Source organism: Copadichromis virginalis, linkage group LG18 (assembly GCF_057382275.1).
Source record: "Copadichromis virginalis isolate Kocher_CV1m ecotype Utaka linkage group LG18, C_Virginalis_male_GT1.1, whole genome shotgun sequence".
Lineage (NCBI taxonomy): Eukaryota > Metazoa > Chordata > Actinopteri > Cichliformes > Cichlidae > Copadichromis > Copadichromis virginalis.
In genome coordinates, this window is record NC_140635.1 from 22655594 (window position 1) to 22681479 (window position 25886).

A 25886-nucleotide genomic window follows, 5' to 3' on the forward strand; every position below is an offset into this window, starting at 1 on the left:
TTCTTATTTTGAAAAGGCTTTCCCCAAACCGGAAGCAGCATCGTCAATTTTTTTTTTATATTTTCTTTTTTAAAATATCTATGGTTTTGGCGTGCACATTTCAAGAATTTAGACACAAAATCCAGTTATTCCAAACATCGAGGTTTCTCTTTCAGTGTTTACTTTCATTTTTAATTATTTTGTTGAAATGTGGCTGTCTTTCACACTCTTCTGCACTAGGATTTAGAAATGAAGCACAAATACTAGATAGAAACTTTCCAGAATTAAAATTTTTATTTAAAAAAAAAAAAAGTTGACAATAAATGCAGGAAAATGTCAACAAACTGACTGAGTGTATATACAGTTAATCTCTATAAACTGATATGTGCATGTGATGATAACCAGCGGGTTGTCAGAATGACATACTGATACAGATGCTGTAAAAAGATGTATATTTGGCAGCAAAATATACATTAAGCATTGTACATCTTTAATTTGGTAAAACAAATTTGTGACTAAAAAAAATATTACTAGTATTATTATTGTTATTATTATGATTCTGATTAACTTAACATCCACACACAATTAACTGTATTAATGTCAATATTTTCAATGCTGTAACCCTTCATCACAACCAGATGAAGAAAGGTGTTCATTTGTATTGAGCATGAATTATTAAAATAAAATCTTACTATAACCACAATAAATAACCAACCAACTATAACCATTGTCAGTTTTATAATACTTAGATTTTACATAGGTAGAGGTGTGCAATTGTCTGGAATCTACATTTAGATAAAATCCTTTTCACAGATGTCAAAAGTTTACCTTTCTTGCAGAAAACACCTGTTAAAAAAATGAGAGAGAGGAAAAAAACCCTCTTTAACCCACAGTCATATGCCATATTTCTTCCACAACCCTCTTTTGTTTTTGCAGCTTAAATACCAAAAACAAAACAAACTCACTGACAGACATTTTGGCTTGTCACTTCATGTGAATTAAAAAAAAAAAAAAAAAATCACAGCTGTACCAAAGACTTCTAACGGACATGTGGAATTATTTTAAGCATTTTTTTTAAATGAAAACCCCAGCATGAAAATGCCACTAAGTGGGGTAAGCAGAAGACTTACAGTATGTCTTACTTTTTCCAAAGAGGACAAGAAGATCAGTGCACCAATTATCTCAGTCTGCAAAACGTTTCAATAACGTGGCCTTCAGCTCCACTTCCTGAACACTAGGGGGCTGTCCTGGCTAAGCTGCACATCAGCTGGAGAGTGATTGCATAAGAGAAATTAGATCTCCCTTGGAATGAGATGGTGCAAGTTCTGATGGTAAAGCCACTGTTCAATCCTTTGGCCTCTGCATCAGAATAATACAGCACCCTTTGTGGGGACACGTGCTTTCCAAAGCCTAGCGCTTGATGACCACCTGCTCAAAGGCTCCAATTGCGACCCTGAAAGAGAATGCCGCAGTTTGTTACAGGACAGGAAAACACACACAATATAAGGATCGCCATCTGATCTGGCAGATCTGATTTTTATCATGAAAATGTGCCCCTTAAGTATAGAACATGAAGACCAGTTACACAGAGTATAAAGCAGATACACAGAGTCCTTATCAGAACCCTTATTTAGCCTTCTTCTAATTGCCCATATTTATAGTAAATGTTTGGTGTCTGGTGTCTTGCACCCCCAACCCATGGTTACATAATCAAACCCACCTCATGTGCTGGCTTCCCAAAGCTGTACTTCCTCCAGGACCAACAAACAAGCTGAGCCCCTCCTCTGCAGCAACACAAACACAAATACACATTAGAAATAAGAAAAATGAAAATCAGCTCCTATAGTCAGGGCTTAAAAAAATGCCCCACTTGTTTTAAGGTTAAATCAACCAATAAATGAGTTTTAGGCAAGCAAGATCTTTTCAGGAACAGAGGTAGGTAGTTTATACTTGAGGATGCATTTCCACACAAAAATGTGTGCAACATTTGTCTCAATAAACAGGGAGACTCATCCTTTCTTAATCTCAACACAACAAACAACTCTTCTCTCTCTAAGACTTTGTAACAGGGTAGCTATCCAGATGTGAGTTTAAACCACACCTCATGGAATTACTGTGATAAGTTATGCAATTCTTCATGAAAGATGAATCATCTTTGGCAAGATTGGTTTAAGGACTTGGATTAACCCCTAGAGACATTACACTGTTGCGACACCTCAAAGTAACTTGATCCCATCTGCAACATGGTGGGAAATGTTCCACACCAAGATCAGGAGTACACACCCTCTGCACTGGAGTCCAAGAATCCGTGGCTGAAATCCTGGCTCTGGAGGATTTTCTCAATTATATCATCTGCATCCACTCTGGTCGCATCGACTCTTTTCAGCTGATTCTCCACAGAGTTCTGCTTGACTGGGTGTCTAACAAGGGAAGAGAAACATGGGTCAGTATTGCAAATACAGGGTTCAAACACCAAGAAAAAAAATGTCATTTATAAATTAGGAAATACTATACATTGTCATCAGGTTAAATAGAGCATGGAAATAATGTAATAGTGGTCAAAAGACCACCATCTTATCAATAGCATACTATTCCAAGGTCAGAGTAACTGTCTGTATCACCTTTGAGCCTTTAAATGTATTGCAGGGCTGTCAAACGTATGATGATAAGTTGCTGGGACTGGGGGAGTAGTCTTATTCTCCTTCTCTCCTCTCTCCACCTGCTGATCACTGTGTTCAAGGATGCTGCCGATGCCCGTAGAGGCAGAACCTCCTGACCCACTCCGCCGATGGCTCAGATCTGTTAAACTGGAGTTGTTTGAGCTGTAACCTACAGCATGTGAGGGGGAAAAACCCATATAGTAAATAAATATGAGAACATTTCCAATGATTAAAGTGAATAAATGTGTGTCACAGTATTTCTACCTGAAATTTTTGACAGCTGACTTGCATAGCTGGGTGTTCGAGAGTGACCAAACGTTACCAGCTCCTCTGGCACTGATACAGACTTTCCTGGAGTCCCTGTTAAAAAAAAAGTGATGTATTCAGTAAATTATAATAAATTGCAGTAAATTAAATAGAAATCAGACATTTTTTATAGCTTTGCTATCATAATTGACAAAACATAACAAAACATGATAAAACATGATAAAACGTAAATGCAGCTACTGCTATCCAGTGTCATGATTAAGGAATATTGATTTCATATTCGACCCCATTACAGTCTCCCAAAAAATATCTGTGTTTCTGTAAGAAACTGACCAGTAATATTAAAGGGTATTTGCCATAAGCTACATATACGTACCAGAGACTGAGTGTGATATGTGCATGTCTCCTCCTTTCCTCCCCTCAAGTAGACCCTCTGCATTTGCCTGTGGGATCCCCAGAGTCATGGCTGTAGATGGGGGACTAAAGGGAACACAGGTTTTGGTTAACTTCATTAAAACTTATGTAAACAAAGCTTCCCTACATCAGACCTTTTGGCTTATTGTGGCATGGAAACCACAGCTGGTTACTGAATTGATAATTCACGACTAGGTGAGCTTGCCGGGTTGCTCACTGATTCAACTGTGACACCTTTTGCTACAGCTGGAACAGCTGTCGCTGGTGTTGTGCTATCATAGACACCTACTATAGCTGGAAATAACACATAAGTGGTTTCTGAATACTTTTGGGTAAGCGTTTCTATGCAAGTGTGTCTGTGGTGGGCAGATATTCTGCCACAACTGTATAAAGTGCATGTTTTACGTATGTAGATGACATTAAAATGAAGGGCAAATTCAAAAACACATGCAGCCAGAAAGCATGTTGGCTTCACAGCTGGTGTGTCCCTACTGGAATCAGCTGGTGCTTTTACTGCCAAGTCAAAATATCAACCATCCATGTAAACACACTTTCTGTGTAACTTTGACGATAATATTCAAACACATTTACTCATAAACAACTGGCTGTTTGATCACACTGGTTAGTATTAGTTATAAGCAAGTTATGAGCAACCTCTAGTTTGACAAACAACAAAAGGCACAGTAACGTGAGTTCTACAAAGTGTGAAAAAAAGAGCATCCTTTCTCCTCCGCTTTGTAAATCCTACACACACACACACACACACAATGAGTAACACTCTGTGGGTGGGTGACTAAGCTCTAGACATCTCCAGGGCAACAGCTTGTGTGTTATTACACTAAGCATGAGCTGAAACAGGAAAGAAATATCAAGAAAGGCAGCTTAATGTTTGCACATGGTACAGTCTTTGCCAGGAGTGCGACATTACATCACATCATTTGCGACAAACCTGTTCTACATAAAGCTTCTGATCACATATCAGCCATTGGTCACTCTTAAGGTTGGGCAGCTCAATGTTTTGGGTGAGGCATCATTAGCTCTCAGATAAGACAACAATAAGGCCTTACCTACAAAGTACTTTGCCATTACTTCTCTGGATCTCATTACTGATAACATGTGTAAGGGTGTCACTTTAGGACAGACAAGAAGTCAAGAAAGCACTTCCTCTGAGGTTAGAAGCAGACGTTTATACCTCAGGAGCAGACTTTCGTTGCAACCACAAATGTAAAGCTTTGCAGTTAGGCATGCAAACCAAATTGAGTATTTATCAAAATTAAATAAATAAATAAATATATATATATATATTAAAAAAAAGATAATTTAAGAATTTCTTAGTTGCACGTGTGAGATGTTAGGTTGAAGAAGCACTCTTACGTTTTAAAACAGGGATCTCCAGACATAAGCTGTGTGGTGATGACAACCTGTGACAGAGACAAGAGCAACAGGATTGGCAGCTTTAGAAAGGAATACAAAGGCATACAGCTTTCTGCTTTCTAGTTTGGTTTCACACGGTATCTTTTAAGTGTGGTTAATATAATAAGATTTTCTGAGAAAGTTGATTGCATGTCTTTCTCTTTGCCCCTGGAGGAACACATATATTTTAACCTCATTCCCACAGTGCAGGTAGTTTACAAGTCACAAGCTCAGACATGTCTTGTCTCAGCTTTCAGGGCGCTCACTTTTTCCCCAATGTATGTCACACATTCAGCTTCCTCACATATATATGTGTTCTTGTCTATTGAGAAATTCACTTAGTTTTCTTAATGTGAACAGACAAACAAGAGTGAACTACTGAACTGTGACAACACATGACCAGTGTGATAGATACTCTTAAGGTCCCTTTCCATCTTATTTATTGTTGTTTTAAAGCTGTGTGTCTTGCATCATTGTCATACCTTGAGAATTGAGTTATCTTGTCTGGTGTTCTTTGTGTCATATCCCTCCAGGAGACAGCGTCGTACTGTGCTGCCAGACCCAGCAAACTCAGACAGGTTCAAGTCAGCAAAGCCCAGCTGTGCAGAGTGAAAAGTGACAACTCAACAAGTTTGAACTGATTAGAAGTCAGCTGACATACCTTAAATATAGATTTATTTATTTTATTTTTTACAAAGGATCACGAGATTTAAGTCCTACAAACACAGAAATTCAATGCAGGTCTAGTTATGGGAAACAATGTAACCTGCATGAGTTGGGATCTTGGAAACTTGAGAAATAAGATTGCTTAATTCTTTAACTCCTCATTGGAGTTATTGGTTAACATGTCAGTCTTTTTTTTCCCCCCAATCAGTGACCAAAGCCAGAAACTGCAAGCTATTAAAAAAAAATAAAAATTCTCAGGGCATCTGAAGGACGCCTCGTTATCATCGTTATCTTAGAAAGGTTTGATAAGACTTGTTATTAAGCAGATTTCTTTCCACCACAACAATTCTACACACTTTAGAAGAAAAGTGTTACCTTTGCGTATGTTTTTCCACCCTTCAATTCCTGAAATGACAAAAAAGTGATATCACATCATTTGCCTGTTTATTTACTATTCCTTGCCTCTATAAGTTTTTGCAGGACAACTAAAGTCCGTGAACAACAATGAACTGCTGTGTTGAAGTTACAACAGTTCTTCTAACCTTATGTAAATAGACACTCAAGTCTCTGTTCACTGCATGAACTATGGCTATGGAACAACTCACACTGTGCATTCTAAATTGTGTCAGCAAAACAGAAACAAAGGGTTTTGTACCTTGCGCACCGACACACGGCACACACAGGGGTCTAGCACACCCGTCCCAGCGTTGGCACTCATCTTACACATGAAAGAGAATTTCTTCTTCCAGCGCACACAGTTGGCTTGGACGGGCTCCCTGTAAGACAAGTGGATTTAATCACTAGTGGACATACAGATATATCACAGTATCTTAATAGCTTCCAAATGTGTGGAGAAGAAAGGATTAGCACTTATTCAAGCAGTAAACAAGCTCCTTTTATGCTTCCGCAATTCTCAAACTGGTGTGCTGCATATAAAGTTTATAGCTATTGCTAATTTCCAACCCTTGTCCTTCGTTGTCTATCAGATGATGTCTTGAGATAACTCATCCTCAGCAAATATTTAACTGCAATAGTCTGATATTGAGTAACAAACATGCGTATCAATTTAGCACATTCTTTTATGTTAGGAAATGTCACAGTTTTATTTTTGTATGCAGGTTTTCAAGAAGTATAATGAGATGCTTCTAAATAGTTTTTATACTGTCCTTCTAAAAGCAGCTCTCAAAACCACAAAAGTAGCCAGGTAGTTTTTTGGGCAGTAGAATAAAACAGAACACATCTTTATTGTTGTTCCACATGTGCAATGAAACTGAATGCAATCCTATCATTGCAGACTCTCTATCTATCTATCTATCTATCTATCTATCTATCTATCTTCCAAAAAGGAAAGTTATGGTTTGGACAAGTTATTATCGAGCAATTACATCTACAATCACTGAGACACAAAAGCTCCATGCACAGGATCACCAGTCAAAACCTGAAAAATCAGCCAAATAAATAAATGATAGCTAAAACTTTTACAAACTTTGGGAACAAAGTTGTTTTATTGTTGTTGTTTTTTTAAGGTATGTATGGGTGGGTGGACGGACGGACGGACGGACAGACAGACAGACAGAGTGTTTGCAGGTTATTTGCAAAGGAAGCAGGAAATAAAAAGCAGTGGTTGAGGCAGGATAAACTTAAGAATACCGTGTTTACACAATAGTTTAGGGAGAGTTACCATAGCAAAGTAATGAGGGCCAGCGCTTCCGACTCCGTTTTTCCAGAGTGACTCATTAAAGTAACGTACAGTAAAAAACAGCGTCCCAGGAGACTATGACCTAGCATGCGCCTTTGAATTGAAAAAACAACAATCTGTTCTGGGGCTTCTCACTGCCATAAATTAGGGACACGTGATTACTGTAGATTTGTATTTTTTTTTAATCATTAGAAAAACAATGAATGAAAGTATAACTTTAAATATTTGTTTCAACCAGAGTCAGTGTTATATTAAACAAACAAACACCCCAATGTTAACCATTATTGTTAATATCCCAACCGGTGGTCTCACTGTTCCACTACACAATTAACAGCAGTTGTTGCTTAGCAATTGCTTAGATAAACTTTACAAATATGGGTTAGATTTTAAAAAAAGTATCTGTCTCTTGAAACGACGAACGAGAGTCTCTGTGTTCGTTTTAATGCGTTAAATCACTCTGCTGGTCTTTTCTGTTGCCTCCTTACATACAGGTCTTCAACTGTCGTTGAGGTAAGTTTAAGTTGTTTAAGTTAGCGAACAGCTGGTGTTGAGTTAGCTAAACGTCAGCTACGAATACAGCGGAATGCTGTAGGCACCGAAGAAGCAACCACGACGCAATAAATGCAAACAGATGTCAAAAATAAGCTGAATTTGGGCCTGACTGATGAAAGTCTTCCCAAACAACTAGTGACCTGTTGCTATAAATAGCTAAATTAAATTATAAGAAAAATCTTACCGGGAGGACTCTTCAGCAAAACCTCCATCCAGTAGTCTGACTTTACAAAATAAAACTCCGTTGACAATGGGAACCGACGACAATTCCTCCAAGTCGAAGTCCACCTTAAATTTAAATCTCTTTTTCTTCATAAGAATAAACGACATGATGTGAGACTGTGCAGCGCAAGTATCCGGGTGAAACTGTGGAGGTGGTAGACAGCCGAACACTTTCTCCGAGCTGTCTCTGCTGCTCACTCAGCTGTCGCTGCTCTGCAGACACGACTCAAAGTTCAAATCTCTTCCTTCCCACCCACTGAAACACAATATTAATGACGCCAGGGAAATTCCGCGGTGTGATTGGACAGCTAGGTTAAAGGGAAAAAAAAGAAATGCCGACAGCCCGAATTTAACGTGTGTAGGTGGGTATTGGTACAGTTGTTACAGTGTGGCTGAAACTCACTGGGGCAACACCAGCAACACCTCTTGTGGGGGGTCAGCACTGACCATAAAAGACAAAACAGAAGGTGGCATGTGACAAAAGGAGGAAATGCAAAACAAGATGGTTTAAAGTTGAGTTGTCCGCAGTTAGCACTATTAAAATGTAAACGTTGTTAATAAATGCATGGAACAATGTCATCTCAGACTGTATACGGTTTAACCTGACCTGACCTTTATCTTATCTTATCTTTCTATCAGTAGTGAGCAAAGTGATCATTACAGAAGTAATTGCTAGCTGAGGACAATAATAATAATAAAAAATGATAACATTTACTTTCACAAAAAAGGTTTGGAAAACCTGAATAAAGTTATGCGAAAAGGTTTTTACAGATGTGGTGCTGTTCATTATGGCTATACATCCCCAATTTGTTCTCATCTGTCCAAAGGATATTAGTCCAGATATCGCGTGGTTTGCTCTGAGGCAGTTTTGCAAACCTAAACTGTGGTGTGATGTTCTTCTTATTTCTTTAAGCATCACATGTTGTGGCTTTGGGCTGAATTTGCTTGGGCATCCACTCCTGGGAAGACTGAACGCTTCAAATCAGCAAACTGCCAAAATCCCTGCTTTTAAAGAGGTGCTCATACTTCCTGATCAATTAATAAACCTGGTTGTTACTTAATCGCTTAATTACCCTGAAATAAGGAAGGATTTACTTTGTTTTTAGCATGACTACATGCAGTCCGGTGAAATCTTTGTTTTTCACATGACTTTACATTCTATAATAAAATCAGCTAAATAAAGTAGACTACCTTAACAAGATAAAATAGAACAACGTGCAAACAGGATGTGATATGAGAGATGAAAGAATTATCTTAATAAAATTTAAATTGAATGCGTTCAGTTGCTTTACTGAAAAATAAAAATATATAAAAACAACACATGGGAAAAGTACCAGATAGCACATTATGGCTGTGAGCAGCTTTAATCTTCTAGCTTATGGTGGAGATGTTTGAATCTACTAAAAGACTGATGGATAAAAGTTTTTTTTCTTTATCTAAAACATAGCCTCATTTGTCAGTAATGTAGACGTGCGGACACTTTTGGGTGTCATCCATGGGAATGGCAGGAAGTATCCAACTTGTGGTTAGACGTGACTTTTATACCGTTCACAAAATAAACCAGAAGTCGCTCAAATTTAAGCAATCCTGAGCTGATGCATAACCAGTCAACAGGCTGAAACAGCAGTTATCAGCACATATAGTATAGGCTACTCTACACTCGTAAAAATAAAGGTGTCAACTGGAACCAAAAGTGGTTCTTTAGACTGATACCATAGAAGAACCTTTTTAATGCCACAAAGAACCTTTCAAGCAATAGTTCTTTGAAGAACCATTTCTTTCAGTAGTTCACTGAAGAACCTTTAAAGGTGCCCCAAAGAACCATTAAGAAATGGTTTAAATGGTTTCTCAAAGAACCTTTTTTAAAATGGTTCTTTGAAGAACATTTAAAAACTATCATTATTATAGTTTTGCCTTTTTATTTACTTTTTAAAATGCTTTGGTTTTCAGTCCAATTTACTTTCAGTTATTTTCCAAAGTGGATTTGATTGTTCATATTTAAGCTTAGTTTGCCTGTCTTTTTGTTTGCTATAGTACAGAAACATTTATCAAGGGTACGATTTAAAAGTGTAGAACAAATATTACAACACAAAGGCTGTCGTGTCAGGGACTGCTTGATTGTTCAGTTCGTTTTTGCTTTTTTTTTTATAAAGTTGGGGGTTTCTTTTGTTTTTGTTTTGTTTTGTTTTTTTGTTTTTTTTTTTTTGGGGGGGGGGGGGGGGGGGTAATTCAAGTTGACTGAAATCTGGTTTAGTTACCTATAATAACCTCAGTGTGTTATGCATACAGTTTAGTATTACCCCGTTGCTGTTTCTGTGCAGTGAAACGTCGCCCTCTGCTGGAGTGGAGCGGTGCTGCGCTGTACTCACACGTCCTGTTACATGAAAAGATTAAATGTCCTCTGTTATGCACTCTCACATGTCACATGGGCAAACAATGATTAACTTCGGTTTTAAAATCATAAGCCGGATTATGCATATGGTCCCTCCGTGAGTTTTTTTTTTTTTTTTCTCCACCGCTTTCATATGCTGCCATGTTTCCCGCTTTTCCGTAAAAAACTCTGTGTAGTTACGTAGCCTACACTGCTCCGCCCACAGATCACTGCAGTTCCCCCGAAACGCTCCGGAGCGCACCTTTGCATAGGGCAGGCTGCAGAATAACCCGAGTAAAAGCCCGATTTGTCACTGCCTACGACGAGTTCGCATGTGGATTTTGCATTGGATTTATGGGTGATTTTCAGTATGGCTTGCTAATTTGACTCCGACTGCAGGACGGCTCAGGTCTGGACCCAGTTTGCACATTAGCTCTACAATGTATCAGACGTTACGGACGTTACTGTCAAATGCCCGGTGCTGGGATACCGACAGTGAGAGGTCGTACCAGGACCTGTTTGAAAGGCTCGATACCAACAAAGATGGGAAGGTGGATGTTGCTGAATTACGAGAGGGCCTCAAGGCAATGGGCATATTCCGCCAGGGTGCTGCACAGGTAAATATCAGTCTGCTGAGGGAGAGGACTCACACAGAGATATGAGTTTCAAGTCCTGGCCTGCTCGTTTTGCATGCATTTCCGTAGTAATGTGACACTTAACAGCCTGTGTGTGTGTGTGTGTGTGTGTGTGTGTGTGTTTTAGAGACAGAGAGTGAGACACTGTGAATATAAATGAAGAGACACTTACACTATATCTCTACCTTACAGAAAATAGTGTCATCTGGTGACCAAAATAAAGACGGGTGCCTGGACTTCAACGAGTTTACCAAGTATCTGAAGGAGCACGAGAAGAAGCTGTGGCTGACGTTTAAGAGCCTGGACAAAAATGATGATGGTAGGGAGAGGAGGGAGGTTGCAAGAAATAAATGAACGCTCTGCTTTAGTCACATGGCTTTCCAGTGAATGTTTACACAGTCACATACTGCAGCTTGTTTCACTGGAGTGTTTATGTGTCAGGGCGCATCGATTCCTCAGAGATCCAGCAGTCTCTTGCAGAGCTGGGCATAGGTGTCAGCGGAGAGGATGCCCTAAAAATCTTACAGAGGTTTGACCTCCACTTTTTACGCACTGTGACATGTGTCTGGTTACAATGTGTCTGAAGAATAAAATTTAAGATTATGTGAAGTATATGTGATCGGATAGTGTACTTCCATACAATAATCATACATTTCATAGGATAAAAACTTGTGTTTCCTCAGTATGGATATAGATGGAACCATGATGGTTGACTGGAACGAGTGGAGGGAACACTTCCTGTTATGCCCTGCTCACAACCTGGAAGAGATTATACGCTACTGGAAACACTCCTCAGTATGTATCATATAAAATCACTCACATATACTGTCTGTATCACAGACAAGTGCTTTTAGTGGACGTACACACACAGAGGCAGTTGCTGTGAAGCGAATCACATGCTGTGTAGTCCTCTCGTGCTAGCTTTATAGATTTCCTCTGCAGTTCACACAAGGCAGCAGCTTTGGAAGTGGTGACCTGGGCAAGATAATTAGGTCATAGCAGCACACTCCCCCCCCCAGCTCACTCCTCCACCTCTTGCTAGTGCTAAGAAAGACATCTTTGATTGCTCTAGTACTTGTTCAGCGCAAGATTTTAGCCACGAGCCAAACAGTGCCTGTCCTTCACAGAGCTTGTATCTGAAGTCTTTTTCAGGCAGAACTGCATTGTCATACAGGAAACGTGCCCTACAGATGACCGCAGCAAGTCCAAGAACCTTTGCCTTTCCCCTTAGCTTTGCATTAGACTGCCAGTAGAGTGTGTTTTTAACTAATGATGTGTTCCATTTATCTCAGAAGTCAGATATCAGAGCTGGGTGTCTCTACCGAACTGAGCGTGCTCCAGTATTAAAGTAGGAAAAGAGGGAAAACAGGATTTGTTGTGCTTCTTAGCAAGGTAGAGCCATGTATCCATCACTGGCAATACTTATAAACCGTGCTGCAGGACATTCATGGATGGAGTCTGGTCAGTGCTCTGTGAGTGGCTCATTTAGGGAGCTATACAACATTGATAGTACAGGTTAGAAGTTGTACAGCTTTACTGTGTTTTCGTATACTGCTGCCATGTTGGATTGTTAATTCAGGTTTGGTGGGGCTGCACTGACATCTTGAGTTGTAAGTCCAACTTGAGGCGGCGTTACAGTTGAAAATTCCCACTTGGCACTCTAAGTTTGACTTTCAGCTTCAAATAGAGCTCACAGTAGTGCTTTAAGCTTTGGGGAAAACGCTGCATATACTAGATAAGGGTTTATTCAGCTCGGTAGTTATTCTAGTGAAAGGACAAGGAGCTCAAATCATTCTTTGGCTCAAAGGGTTTCAGCTTTTCCTCACTGCATATCCTTTTTTACAACCCTTTTAAATGATTTACACATCTAAAATAGTGGTGGTTGTTGTTTTTTTTATAATGTTTTCATCTTTTGGCTGACAGCTCGTGTTGAAGATTTTGTAAATGTTGCCTTCTGGTTACAATATAACTGCTTCTGCATCACTGACCTCAAAAAGGAGAAGTTGTTGTTTTTGACCTTGTACATTTGAAACCACACAAAGAAACCCTTAAGTGGCACAACCCTTCAGTGAAAGAGTCATTATCAAAGGCAAAGAAATTCACCTATAAGGCATTTTATAATGTGTATTACACATAAAGAGAAATACTAATAAGAGTCTGTGTTTGTATCTACAGTATTATCCCGTCTGCTCACAAACATGCAGTCAGAAGAAAAATAAGGGTTTCACAGGACTCTATGCAGTCTTGTGAAAACAATGTCATTGGACAGATGAGACCAAGCTGGAGATGTTTGGCCATAATGCACATCAATATATTTAAAGCTGTGAAAACCAAACTCAGCATATCAGCACAAACGCCTCATAACAGCTGCCAGCACAGAGGAGGAAGTACCATGCAGCCACTGAGTACGAACCCCTCTGTATAATTAAGTATTCTAGAGTCAAATATGAGGCCATCTGTCTTGCAGAATGAACAGAATGGCTGAAAAAGAAAAGAATCAAGGTTTCAACCTGAAATCCTGGGGTGGGACCTTAAGAGAGCTGTGCCTGCAAACCTCAATGAAGTGAAGCAATGTTTTAAATAAGAATTCATCCACATTGACGCAAAAGACTGATAAAAATGATCATACTTAACGTTATTGTTGCTAAAAATGGTTCTGGACTGCTTAGAGTCCTGTGAGAGCTTTCTTTTTCCCATGACTGTAAATCAGATGTGCCAGGGTTCATGAATTTGGTCTCGCTGAGTAAATCTGCTTATGTAATCACTAGGTTCTGGACATAGGTGACAGTCTTGCAATCCCAGATGAATTCACAGAGGAAGAGAAGAGCACAGGTGGCTGGTGGAAGCAGCTTGTTGCAGGTGCTGTGGCAGGGGCTGTTTCTCGTACCGGTACTGCCCCACTGGACCGAGTGAAAGTCTTCATGCAGGTGAGAAATATGACAGAAGTGGAACAAATAGATGGATAAATAGATGTCTGTGACCGTGTTTTACTTAAAGCATATATTTGCACTGCAGGTTCATTCTTCAAAGGCCAACCGGATAAGTCTGCTAGGGGGCTTTAAGCAAATGATTGCAGAAGGAGGTGTGACTTCGCTGTGGAGGGGAAATGGAATAAATGTTTTAAAGATTGCACCCGAGACGGCGATTAAGTTCATGGCTTATGAACAAGTAAGGAACCATACCGCTGAAATGTGAATTTTTTTTTTTAAATACTTCTGTTTGCAGCTATTAAATGTAGTAACAAATATTGTGGCTTTTTACGTTTTCTGCTACAGTATAAGAGGTTGTTATCATCAGAAGGAGCGAAGATTGAGACCCACCAGAGGTTTCTGGCTGGCTCTCTGGCTGGGGCCACAGCACAGACAACAATCTACCCAATGGAGGTAACAAGATCTGTGATGCTGCCTCACTGGATGTGGTAACACCTCCTCTCCACGCAAACCAACCGAATCTGACCTCTTTTGTATTTTTTATGCATTGCTTCTCTCTTAGGTATTAAAGACGCGGTTGACGCTTAGGAAAACTGGCCAGTATGCAGGAATGTTTGATTGTGCCAAGAAGATCCTGAGGAAGGAGGGCGTCAAAGCTTTCTACAAGGGCTACGTACCAAACTCACTGGGCATCCTTCCCTACGCTGGGATAGACCTGGCTGTTTATGAGGTATGCTGGCTTTGTGACGCATGGATATTTCACCATGGATTGCACTTCAGTTAATTAGATCATTTATATGCGCACTAAACCAATCCATCGTGCAGAGTTGCATTAAATTAAATGAGAGAAAGTTTTGTGTTATGCTGATTTTGCACATTAGCTGAATTCTCATTTCTCTTATCATAACTCTCTAGACTCTAAAGAACACTTGGTTGGCACATTACGCCACTGAGTCAGCCAACCCTGGAGTGCTGGTGTTGCTGGGCTGTGGAACCATCTCTAGTACCTGTGGCCAGCTGGCAAGCTATCCACTCGCACTTGTGCGCACTCGGATGCAAGCACAAGGTAAACACAGCCTGATATTTGAAAATAGTAATGACATAACTAGGTAGCCCCTTCGTAGCATAATAATAGCACAATATTTTTCAAGGTGGGCGGGTTGCATTTGATGGTGTAAAGGTTCTGTAAAAGTGATCCATGTTTTCTGTAAATATATACTTGTGTTACAGCCCACGTAATGTAAAGGGGCTCCATCTGAAAAAGGGCATTCCTCTTTAATGTTGTTCACTTTGAGATGAAAGTTGTTTTTTGAGTGTAACATTTAGACAGGGTCATGGTCTCACAAACTGACAAATCAGTGCTATATGAGTAAAGAAACGAATAGACAAAAATGTTGGCTGTTATTGGCCATTTTATTAGTTACATGTTGCTGTTATCAGGTTGGATTCTTCTTGGTATAGATTCAGCAAGGTGCTGGAAACATTCCCCAGAGACAATCCTTGGTTCATACTGGCATCCACAATGTGACTCTCCTCTTAGATTGAAATCTGGTGATTGTGGAGGCCATCTGAGGAACAGTGAACTCATTGTCATGTTCAAAATCTCAGTTTGAGATGGTTTGAGTTTTGTGATATGAGGTTTTATCCTGTTGGAATTAACCATCAGAAGATGGTACACTGTGGTCATAGAGGGATGGGCGTGATTAGCAACAATACTAAGGTAGGCTGCTGTGCTTGAACAATGCTCAGTTGGTACTAAGTAAGGTGCCAAATTGGTACTTTTGAAACGGTGCCGGTGCTCGAACCGGTGCTTAAGAATGGAGAACACAAACTTTGTCCAAAAACCTCTTACGTTTTTATTTTCAGCAGTCTCTTTTTTTCTGCAAAATGATAAGCACCGTCCAGCCCCATGCACGGGGCGATCCGCACTAACTCGCTAATGGAGATTTACCACATCCGCAGTAGATGTGCTCAGTGAAAGGTCTCGCAGCAAGCTATCAAATACGGTGCATTTCTCGGCTTTTAAAAAAACGCTATGCGTCACCAGGTGTTTCATTAGATTCGAGGTGTTACGTCCTTTGACAGTATCACAGTATCACCTTAAAGCACTTGTTGCAGGCTGCTGAGTTTGCATCTTTTGCTGTGAAGTACAGTCAGACTTTTGACCGCTTCGCCTTGGGCATTTTTAATCTGTAGCTCTGCTCTAAAAGAACGTACGTACCTGGGCCCGCCTACTATCCTTGGAAAGGTAAAATGATTGGCTGGAATCCAAAGTGTATGACATCTCAGGAAAAAAAAAAGCACCGAAATGTGCGCTGCTTTTCGGTCTGGTTACTACCGTTTATGTCAGAACCGGTGCCATAATGGCACAGGGTATCGGTACCCATCCCTAGTACTAAGGGACCCCACATGTGCTAAAAAAAAAAGTATTTCTTCCACCATTACACTGCCAGCAGCCTGAACTGTTTGATACAAGACAGGATGGATCCATGCTTACATGTTATCTAACATCAACAAGGCATTTTCACCAAGAGAACTGGCACTCGTTGGATGTTTTCTCTTTCTAACTATTCTCTATAAACCCTAGAGACGACTGTGTGGGAAAATCCCAGCAGATCAATAGTTTCTGAAATGGTCAGACCAGCCTGTCTGACAAAAACAACCAGCCACAATCAAAGTCACTTAAACGATTCTCAGTTTGAACTTTAGCAGGTCGTCCTGACCATGGCTACATGTCTAAATATGTTGAGTTGCTGTTATGTGACTGGCTAATTACATATTTGCATTAAGTCAGTTGGGCAGATGTACCTAACAAAGTGGCCAGTGAGTTTATTTTTTGCTTTTTAATTGGTTCTCTAACATAGCTAATATTTCTTTGCAGCATCTCTGGAACCATCAAACCAGCCTTCTATGAGTTCTCTGATGAAGAAGATTGTAGCCAAAGATGGTGTTTTTGGACTCTACCGGGGCATCCTGCCGAACTTCATGAAAGTCATTCCTGCAGTCAGCATTAGCTACGTGGTTTATGAGTATATGAAGAGTGGCTTAGGGATCTCCAAATGATACTGCAAAAAAAGGTTTACTTAATATGTCAGACTTGAAAATGCCTGAAATAATTCCAAAAAGACAGACGGCAATCAAGCATACAGTGCATGTTTTAAGAGCCGTCTGCCAGTAGTTAAAGCATTAATAATTTGTGGTATGCATGCTCAAATGTTTTTTTTCTTACTGTAAAACATACCATTCTTCCTGCATTTACTTGCGTTATTTACACACAAAAAGACAGTTCTGGAAAAACACTAAAACGTGTTAAGTATAATGGCTCATTTCATTTATGCCACGGATATTCCTTTAAACTGTGATGAAACAAATACGCGACATAGCGTTGTGCGTTTCCTTTGTTTGAAAAATGACGCTATGTCAGCTGAACCTTTCACATGTCTATGCACTGTATACATGATTTTGTAAACACCTGCCCTAAGTGACAGCGGTTCCAAACAAACTGTTCTCCAATCAGCAGCTGTCCACTAAAAATAGCTGGCTTGGACAAACGAATACTTGTTAACACTGGAACAGTGTGTGAATGAAGACACACATCTTGTGCAATGTGAAAACCACCGATCTCTCTGTTTGATAACGATTTAAATGTGCCTTATGTGTGTGTAAATCTGATGATAACATCAGAAGATGTGTTTTATAACTATACAAATTACTGTATATATGTTTCCAGTTATGCTTATTTATGGGATTTAATGATGAAAAATACTTGCAAGAAGCATATGTTTGTCATGTTTCAATCCTCATTTCAACCTAGTACATACGCACAACACATTCCTGCTACAGTTAACATTCATTCATTTGTTTCATACTCTTTCACACAGCCAAGTGGATGGAGTTTAGATGTAGCATGCATGATAACAATCTTCTGTGTTTAGTTTATGTGACATTTTCTGAGCTTGAAACTAGTCTTGATTTATTAGCTGTTGAAACTTGGTCCTTCCAGGGAGGCTTGAATGCTGATATTGCCTCCTCAGTAATGTAAGGATCACTGATTGGAAACTCGGTCTGATGTGTTGAAATCTTTGCCAAGTGGTCAATAAAGACAAAAACTGTGGATTTGTTTCCACACAGAACATAAACTTTGTGTTGGTGTCAGTAAGGAACTTCCATCCGGTTAGCATCTATGATGAAGGAGATGAAACAGAAATACAAAAACTGAGAATATTTTTGCATCAGCTTTGTATTTTTGATTGAAATTTCTGGGTGCATTTTTTTTCCATAACAAATTAAATCCTCCAAAATTAGGAGGGAAGGGAAAATGTGTACAGTTGAATTTTGGATTCTTGCTAAACAGCTAAACAATTCTTTCTAAACAATTGCAGGTCCAGAAATCTTGTTCCTTGAACAACTTGTTTGGATGTGTCATCCATTTGCCAAAGTTTAGAAGAAGACCCAAATTGTCACTGTCAGATGAGAGGAAAATGGTTAGGATGTTCAGGAACCATCAAGGCTCAATCCTGCCACGAACTTAAAACTCCTGGAACACAGTCAGAACACAGTCATGTCCACACTGAAGTGAGTTTACATCACCAAGGACTGAGAGAAGCCCCTGCTCCATAATCCGTATCTTCAAGCTCAAATGAAACTGCCCACATAGACAAGTTAAATACCCCAGGATTTTTGGAAGCTGGGGCCTCAGGGGGTATAGACATACTATACAAACCGCATTTTTAATTAAACGTTTGATAGTAGGCATCATAAATAATAATAATAAAAGTAATAATAATAATAAAACAATTTTTAAAAATTCCTTTGAAAAGATTGGACTGAAAATAAGTGAAAAAGCAGTCAATGTCAAAAACATAAAACTGACAGATCTTCAGAAATCCTGGAGAACTGCTGCTGAAGAACACTAAAAAAATTACAGTAAAGTCTGGCTCCTTAGAAGGGAAATATAAATAGGTGAGAGGTGATTTGCACAATGCTGTATATTCACTGGGATCACATTACTTGCTTATTACTTACTATGTGTTTTTTTAACTATGCAGTCAGTCGTAAAATACGATTTATTTTACTTAAGTTCCTTGTGGGTATCTCTTAACCTTCTTCATTTTGTGGCGTTTTTGTGACAGGTGTTGCCTTCCTGGCGACCTTCAGCCCTTTTTTTCGGTTGTTTGAACAGTTTTTGTCCTAACCGCTCTCCGTAGTCGGGGCAGCACTGGGCTCTCTGCAGTGACGTAGAGAGGTGGGCCCGCCCTCCACTAAAACACAAACTAAAGTCAATGTGCAGATAGGTGGAGAGTGTCGGTGATTTTATTTTTTTTTTCCCGTCTGCCACAACTTAATGGTGAAAGTGTTTGTTGCGGCGCAGATAAACAGAGCAAACAGCTTGGTCGTTTGCTTGTAGACAGTGACAGCTAGCAGTTAGCTAACTCCCAACAGGGGCTAAAAATATTCTCCTGCGAAGTGACCTGAGGTGGACACAGCAGAACAGCTGGTGGGGAAACTACGGTAGGTTTCCGTCGGCAAGCTGTACGAGTACTCATGATTATTTACTAATGGCAAAATTGCGTATGTGTTATTTTAAGTTCTGTGGTGAAAACTTGTTGATTTGGCGGTAGCTTAGCTAGTGGGCGTTAACTAATGGAGGTTTTCTTACTACGTTATGTCTGAAAGCATGATTGTATTTACGTTAGGCGGTTTATGATTCAAGTCCAAAAACACGGCCAGAAGACAGTCCCTGTTTCACCTTTCTGTTTTTATCCGTCTACCGACCGGTAAGCCGGTTAGCCCCACTGCAAAGGCGTTTAGCTTTTTTGCCTGAGTCAGGCTGCTGCTCATCGTGTTAAGATGGTGTTTGTCATGCTGAACAAATAGTTTCATGTAACAGGTTCAGTTTGTATTTAAACATGTGTCACAATAGCCTGTGGTCAGCCTCAGCTTCTTTCTGTGATGTATTGTCTTTTGGATAACTGGAGATCGACTATGGTGTCTATTCAAGAGATCTTCATATTCATATTTTGTTTTCAATTTGTTGTCAGCAGCATCAAAAGTTTTGTACTGATGTAGATCTGTTAAATTGGAGATATATAAAAAAACAGATAGTTCCACACTGAAAACCACAAAAAAATTAAAAGTTTATAAGACATTAAAGGCTGGATTTCAAAAATTAAATAAAATATTTTCTGGTTCTTCTATTGACTGAAGAACCAGAAAACCTGGGGGGTCTTCCTGCTTCATAGACAAACTGTGTTTCATCCGTATCAGATGTATAAAATTTATAATGGGGGAAAAAAACAGGAGATTACCATGAGCTATTAGATTTCTAGTGCTGATCTCTGCCTACAGTCTGTTTGTCTCTTCAAGTCTTTTTCTTGTTTCTGAAAGATCTTGCTTTATGCTTAAACACATAATGGATTGTTCTTTATTTCCAGTGGCACTGCAAAAAAAACGTGAAGCACCATGGGCAACACGAGTGACAGAGTGGCCGGAGATCGGCATGGTGCCAAGGCCCATCGCTCAGACAGTGGCAGCAGTTCCAAAGACCAAGAACCCAGCAGCAAGATGGTGGACAGCACAGATGACCCCAACACCTTCAACACACATGGACCCGAATCGAAGGTATGCAGATTATAATATTGAAACACATTTGTCTTCCACACCACTTCCTCAGATTTGAAAGCTTTATTTTCTCAAAACAGCTTATATTTGAGATTTATATGTTTACTACTTTCAGGCATCAGGAGAGAAAGAATTCACCCCAGATTTGGATGATCTGGTTAAAACTGGTCCTCAGGCTCGCCCCACTGTGATCCGCTGGGCCGGAGGTGGGAAGGAGGTCTACATTGCTGGTTCTTTTAATAACTGGAACACAAAGATACCGCTAAATAAAAGGTAAACAGGAAGTGGATAACGGTACGTTATCACATTCATTATCTTTTATAAGTAAACCTGTAGCTTGAGAGTTTGTAGATAAACGTTTCGGATATTGCACTAATACATTCTCTTACTTTCTCCTAAGCCATAATGATTTTGTGGCAATTCTGGACCTGCCCGAAGGAGAGCACCAGTACAAGTTTTTTGTAGATGGACAGTGGGTGCATGATCCATCAGAGGTACAGTAGCTTCATTTTTTTTCCCTCCATTAACTTATTCATGCACACTGCATTTTGGCATGGTGCAGAGACCTCTGACAGTTCAAAAAGGAAGGGACACATTCCTTTGTGGAAATTTAGCATTTAAGTTTCATCCATCTTGTATTGTGTTATCCTCACAAAATGTGGACTTTGAGACCTCAGAGGGACTGAAAAGCTTTGAAAAGCCCTTCTATTCGGTGAAAGCTGCTAAATAGCTCTTTTGCCTTAGGGAAAACTGTGCAGGAAACTGCTAATTTTACACATGCTTCCTCATTTCCTCTGTGATGATTTCTCTCTTTTTCGGCAGCCGGTGGTAACCAGCCAGATGGGAACTATCAACAACTTGATCCATGTGAAAAAGTCTGACTTTGAGGTGTTTGACGCCCTTCAGGTCGACTCTTTGGAGTGCTCCGACACGTCAGGTCAGCCTGCTCCGTTATTGAATTATTTAGTCAACTAAAGGTAATCAGCATGTGTAAATAGTAACTGGAAAGTGCCTTGTCATATTGCAGCATGCCTTTCCTGACCTTGCACTTACAGTCCCAGCAATTTAAGTCTTAATACAGCTCCCAGGAAAGGAGTTGAATAATAAATGCCAAAATAAATACAACAATAAAGAATACAGCTTTTTTATTGTTGTTGTTAGTGTTTAATTGGTCAGTAGCTGTAGAGTAAAGTGTGTATGTGAAATGTCATATAAATGTGATTGCTGTATCTTTAGACCTGTCCAGCTCTCCTCCTGGTCCGTATGGACAGGAGCAGTATGTCTTCAGACCTGAGGAGCACTTCAAAGCCCCGCCCATCCTCCCGCCTCACCTCCTTCAAGTCATTCTCAACAAGGACACCAATATATCTGTGAGTATCTACACCTTTCGCACCTTTCTCTCAGTTTACAAATCAGATAGAATTTTTTAGACCCTGATGTGACTCATCTTTTCGTGTTACTGTTTTCTTTGTGACTTTTCCTCCTACTGTCTGTTGTTAGTGTGACCCTGCCCTGCTGCCTGAACCCAACCATGTCATGCTAAATCACCTATATGCACTTTCAATAAAGGTAGGTTTACTTGCAGCAGAATGACTCATGACTCACATTTTCACGGAAGTTAGTAGTTGCTCCCCTACCCTCTTTTTTTCTTTTTGTTAAATGTTCCAGCACATTTACATGAACATGATTTTTAATCATATCAGTTTTATATCAGTTCTTTCAGTCCTTGTGCAGACAAAGGGAAGATGTTCTGCTTTAAAGGGGGAAGCTGGTAGGGGTGGTCAGTAGGGGTGGGGGAAAAATCGATACTGTGTAGTATCGTGATATTTTGTTTGCTAATAATGTATCGATACAGGGACAGCAGAAATCGATATTTTGTTACAAAAAAAGTTTTTGTGCTCTGACTTCAGAGCATGTTGATCCTTTTTCTGAGCAAGAATCCTGACACTGTCCAAATGTGTTTAACTTTTTTTATTGCAGCAATAAACATGACAGTTTACTTATTTTAATTTAAGACATGTTTTATTTTAATTAAGTTTAAAACTTTTTTATTTAATGTAAAATTATATTTTGTTTTAATTTACTTTCAAATTCTTCAGTTGCTGAAGGGCCTGCATAGTTTTCATATTGCATAGTTCAGAATAGCTATAATTGTACCAGATGGTTTCAGTTAACTTGGACTAGACTGTAATACAAACCGTTCAGTTTGTCAACAATAAAACTGAACTGAGAGAAAGACTGAGTGCGAGACTTTGATATTAGATAAAATGAATATTGATAAAGTTTACCTTTATGTACAGAATCTGAATATCGCAAAATATTTTTAGAAATTGCAATAATATCGTATCGTGAGTTAAGTATTGTGATAATATCGTATCGTGGGATGTTTGGTGATTCCCACCTCTAGTGGTCAGTGGTGTGAATCGTTTCACACCACTGACCACATTCAGAACTTACTTCTACAGTTCTCTTGCATTATTTTTATTATGTTATTAGCTAATTGATCAGTTAGGTGGTTCAATGTGAGCCAAACCTGTGGTGAGGTTTGTGGTAAATCGCGTATTCAACAGTAATCCAATATGTACGTAGTTGGTACTTTCACAAATTGGAGCATATTGCATTGTTCTGATGCTTTGGATCCAACTTAATGACAGCCTGTTTTTGTTTGTTTGTTTGTTTGTTTGTTTTTTCCTCTCCTGGTTAGGATGGAGTAATGGTGCTGAGTGCGACTCACAGATACAAGAAGAAATATGTCACTTCTCTGCTTTACAAGCCTATCTAAACCTCAGCTCGGGTTCCCCCCAGTGCTTTTAGCAGCATGTTTATAATCTGCTGTGGGTTTTTTTTGTTTTTTTGTTGTTGGTTTTTTGTGCGTGTGAGTCTGTGTTTGTGTATATGCGTGTGTGTGTGTGTGTGTGCGTGCGCGCTTGTTGTTACATTTAGCTATATCTTGCACTGAAACAAGTTTACAGACGAGCTTAGAGGCCCATGGCTGTGACTTGGGTTTTAAAGAGGCTGCACTTCTGTCTACATAGGGCTCTAAACAATAGTAGCGAAGTGTGTGTGCCAGGTGTTGGAAAAAGCAATGAGAACCATATTGTGGCTTTTTACCGTTGACCTCTACGGACGGATAAGATCACTGTGTGTATTCAAGCGTTTGCTGCTCCTTGTGATTCATAATCATGTTTTCTGGGGTGCGAATCCTTGTTACACATGCCTTTTTTTCAGGTAGAGAACCTGTAAATGATATATTACGTTGGATTTTGGGTTTTAATTCAGTTGAGTTTGAATTTAATCAGTGTTGAGTGATTGTATTCACCTTTCCACTAATTCCATTAAGCTTTTAGCTGAGTAAATGGTGAATAACAGGAAGACTTAAACTGGCACAAAGTCTAGGTCAACAGGCTGATGCGAAGAGCAACAAATTTAGCATTGCTTGAACTTAAAGTGCAATAAAAAGCAGAAATACTACATTTTAGCTCAACCCACAAGTATCATGTTTATTCTTGTTTAGCAAGCAGCAGGAACATCAGGTAGTGCTCAAACGTTTGCAGCAACTTGGAGCTGTCCTTGTTTGTGAAAGAAAAGCTAATTTCTTTTCATTCAATGTGACATGGAATTGATTAGCAGTTAATGGTTAATTAATTTATAGCTGATTGTCTTTTAGTGGTCTGTCCACATGTGTGTACAGAGGCACATTCTTTTGGAAAGAGAGAGGCTTTGGCGACGCCATAGCAACTTCCAGTTGCTAGGGAAATCTGTGTATTTCCTAACCAGCTGAAAGTGGTTGCTGGTTTTCTCAAATGTAGTGCTATGCCAAAAACCATCATGTGATTACTTTGTTCATAGATTATGACAGCTGCCATAGTTTTCAAGAAAGATGCTGATTTAGTGAGTGACTGAGGCTTAGCAGTCAGTTTCACAGCGACTGCCAGCAACCACACACAACAGGTTGTGCAATACTAATTTTTCCCTAACAACCGGTGGTTGTCAGTTGGTCTCCAACTGGTGTCTAGGCCCATGTAACTGAGGCCTAACACGGCCAGTCAGCCTTTTAAAACAATGATAACTTTGTATTAGTGAATACAGTTTGCCGGTCAAACAAGAGTGAAGGTTTCTACAATAAAAGAGCGAACTGTATTTATGAAAACTTTGTTTGTTATTTGAAAGGTTTTAATTATATTAGCTTCAAAATCAAATCTGACTTTCTTTAAAAAAACAAGGACATTTCTGACCCCAGTCTTTGGCTCCTGGTTTGTAGTTTTAAAAAGATGCAGAACCCACAGTTGGGTTTGATGCCGTTGCTTGTCATTCAGTGGAATCTGCCACATACATTTCAGTATATGGTAAAGTTTTGGTCGCGGGAGGAGTACTCACCTGTTTTAACTGGGAAACCCACTTTCCATATGATGATGGTCAAAGGTCATTTAGTTCTGCTGTTGCCTTGATGTAAGTTTTCGAGCACTTTACCGTTCTTTGAGCAGGAGTGTCGATGTAAGCTTTTAACTATGCAGCAGAGAACGCGTGTACTGTAGCTTCTCTGGACTGTAGGATCTGATTTAGTCTAATTAAGATATTTTGCTGTGCTTTGTGTGTATCTGTATGGAGTTGTATTTATCAAACAGGATTACAGGAATGTACTGTATCTGTTACATGTACTGTATAGTTTTATACAGAGGCCTGTACACGCGAACAGTTTCACCTTGCTGCTTGGTATTGATTGCCCTTATAAAGATACATGTGGTGCACATTTAGAAAATGAGTGAACGCGCACACCTCAAACAGTAGCCAGAGACACGTCATCAGATGAATCGACATGAGCAGAACTCAAGTGTTGTACAAAGTTTGCTTACCATGTGTATTCATAAAAGCATTTGAAGCTAATCTCTTTTTTTTCTTTTTGGTATGGTGGCTTTAAACGTTGTGTTTTCCACTTTTTCAGTTTGGTGTCTATTTGTCTGCATCTTAAGTACAGTATATACCAACATCTGGTAAACTCCAGACTTGTAAAAGGGGCTTTCATAAATCCTGTTGGGTGTACAAGTGTTTTGTAAAAGGTAAGGCTAGCTAGGAAGTTTTGTCCAAAGAGTTTCATATGACAAGATGACAAGGGATTGTGGCAATGCAGCCAGATTCCCAGACATGGATTAAGTCCTAAATTCAAAGAAGATCCATGTCTGGTAGACTTGGCTGTTTTAAGGTTGAAACTGAAACTTGAATTTTACAGCGGTTTCATGAATGTTTTTAAAAATGCTTTGCAGAAGCAGTGTAAGGATCAACTGTACAAGGTTTTACTTGTTTGCATATAAATCAAAATAAAGAGGGTGCACTGATCCCATTTCCTCTGTCTTCTCTTTAACTTGACTCTTTATTGTATGTGTGGATTCGTGGTTAAACATCTGTCCTTAATACCTGCTTTATTTCAGCCACTTAATTTTAAACCACTGGAGATAAAGT

The 25886-nt window shown here is 39.4% G+C and overlaps 3 protein-coding genes across 5 annotated transcripts; 2 read left to right on the forward strand and 1 right to left on the reverse strand.

Moving 5' to 3' along the window:
* Positions 1-251: 251 nt before the first annotated feature.
* Positions 252-8192, reverse strand: LOC146687836 (EEIG family member 2-like). The gene is made up of 11 exons (XM_085440449.1): positions 7835-8192; positions 6055-6175; positions 5775-5804; positions 5216-5332; positions 4695-4741; positions 3283-3386; positions 2904-2999; positions 2601-2808; positions 2263-2399; positions 1700-1763; positions 252-1432 (listed from the first exon to the last, which is right to left on the reverse strand). The coding sequence occupies exons 1-11, from the start codon at positions 7978-7980 to the stop codon at positions 1390-1392; spliced, it is 1113 nt and encodes a 370-aa protein (XP_085296575.1). The 5' UTR covers positions 7981-8192; the 3' UTR covers positions 252-1389.
* On the forward strand, positions 7415-17062 carry LOC146687837 (mitochondrial adenyl nucleotide antiporter SLC25A24-like). Of its 2 annotated transcripts, none has more exons than XM_085440447.1 (11): positions 7415-7608; positions 10470-10860; positions 11071-11197; positions 11320-11407; positions 11562-11673; positions 13647-13805; positions 13894-14046; positions 14154-14261; positions 14371-14538; positions 14724-14874; positions 16690-17062. In XM_085440447.1, the coding sequence occupies exons 2-11, from the start codon at positions 10684-10686 to the stop codon at positions 16869-16871; spliced, it is 1425 nt and encodes a 474-aa protein (XP_085296573.1). In that variant the 5' UTR covers positions 7415-7608; positions 10470-10683; the 3' UTR covers positions 16872-17062. The 2 variants fall into 2 exon arrangements, with proteins under 2 accessions (XP_085296573.1, XP_085296574.1); XM_085440448.1 differs by having other exon boundaries at positions 10643-10860.
* Positions 17063-18198: 1136 nt separating this feature from the next.
* On the forward strand, positions 18199-25762 carry prkab2 (protein kinase, AMP-activated, beta 2 non-catalytic subunit). Of its 2 annotated transcripts, none has more exons than XM_085440451.1 (8): positions 18199-18383; positions 20243-20429; positions 20545-20702; positions 20830-20923; positions 21252-21366; positions 21666-21799; positions 21930-21998; positions 23134-25762. In XM_085440451.1, the coding sequence occupies exons 2-8, from the start codon at positions 20271-20273 to the stop codon at positions 23209-23211; spliced, it is 807 nt and encodes a 268-aa protein (XP_085296577.1). In that variant the 5' UTR covers positions 18199-18383; positions 20243-20270; the 3' UTR covers positions 23212-25762. The 2 variants fall into 2 exon arrangements, with proteins under 2 accessions (XP_085296577.1, XP_085296576.1); XM_085440450.1 differs by lacking the exon at positions 18199-18383 and adding an exon at positions 19023-19319.
* The last annotated feature ends 124 nt before the right edge of the window (positions 25763-25886 follow it).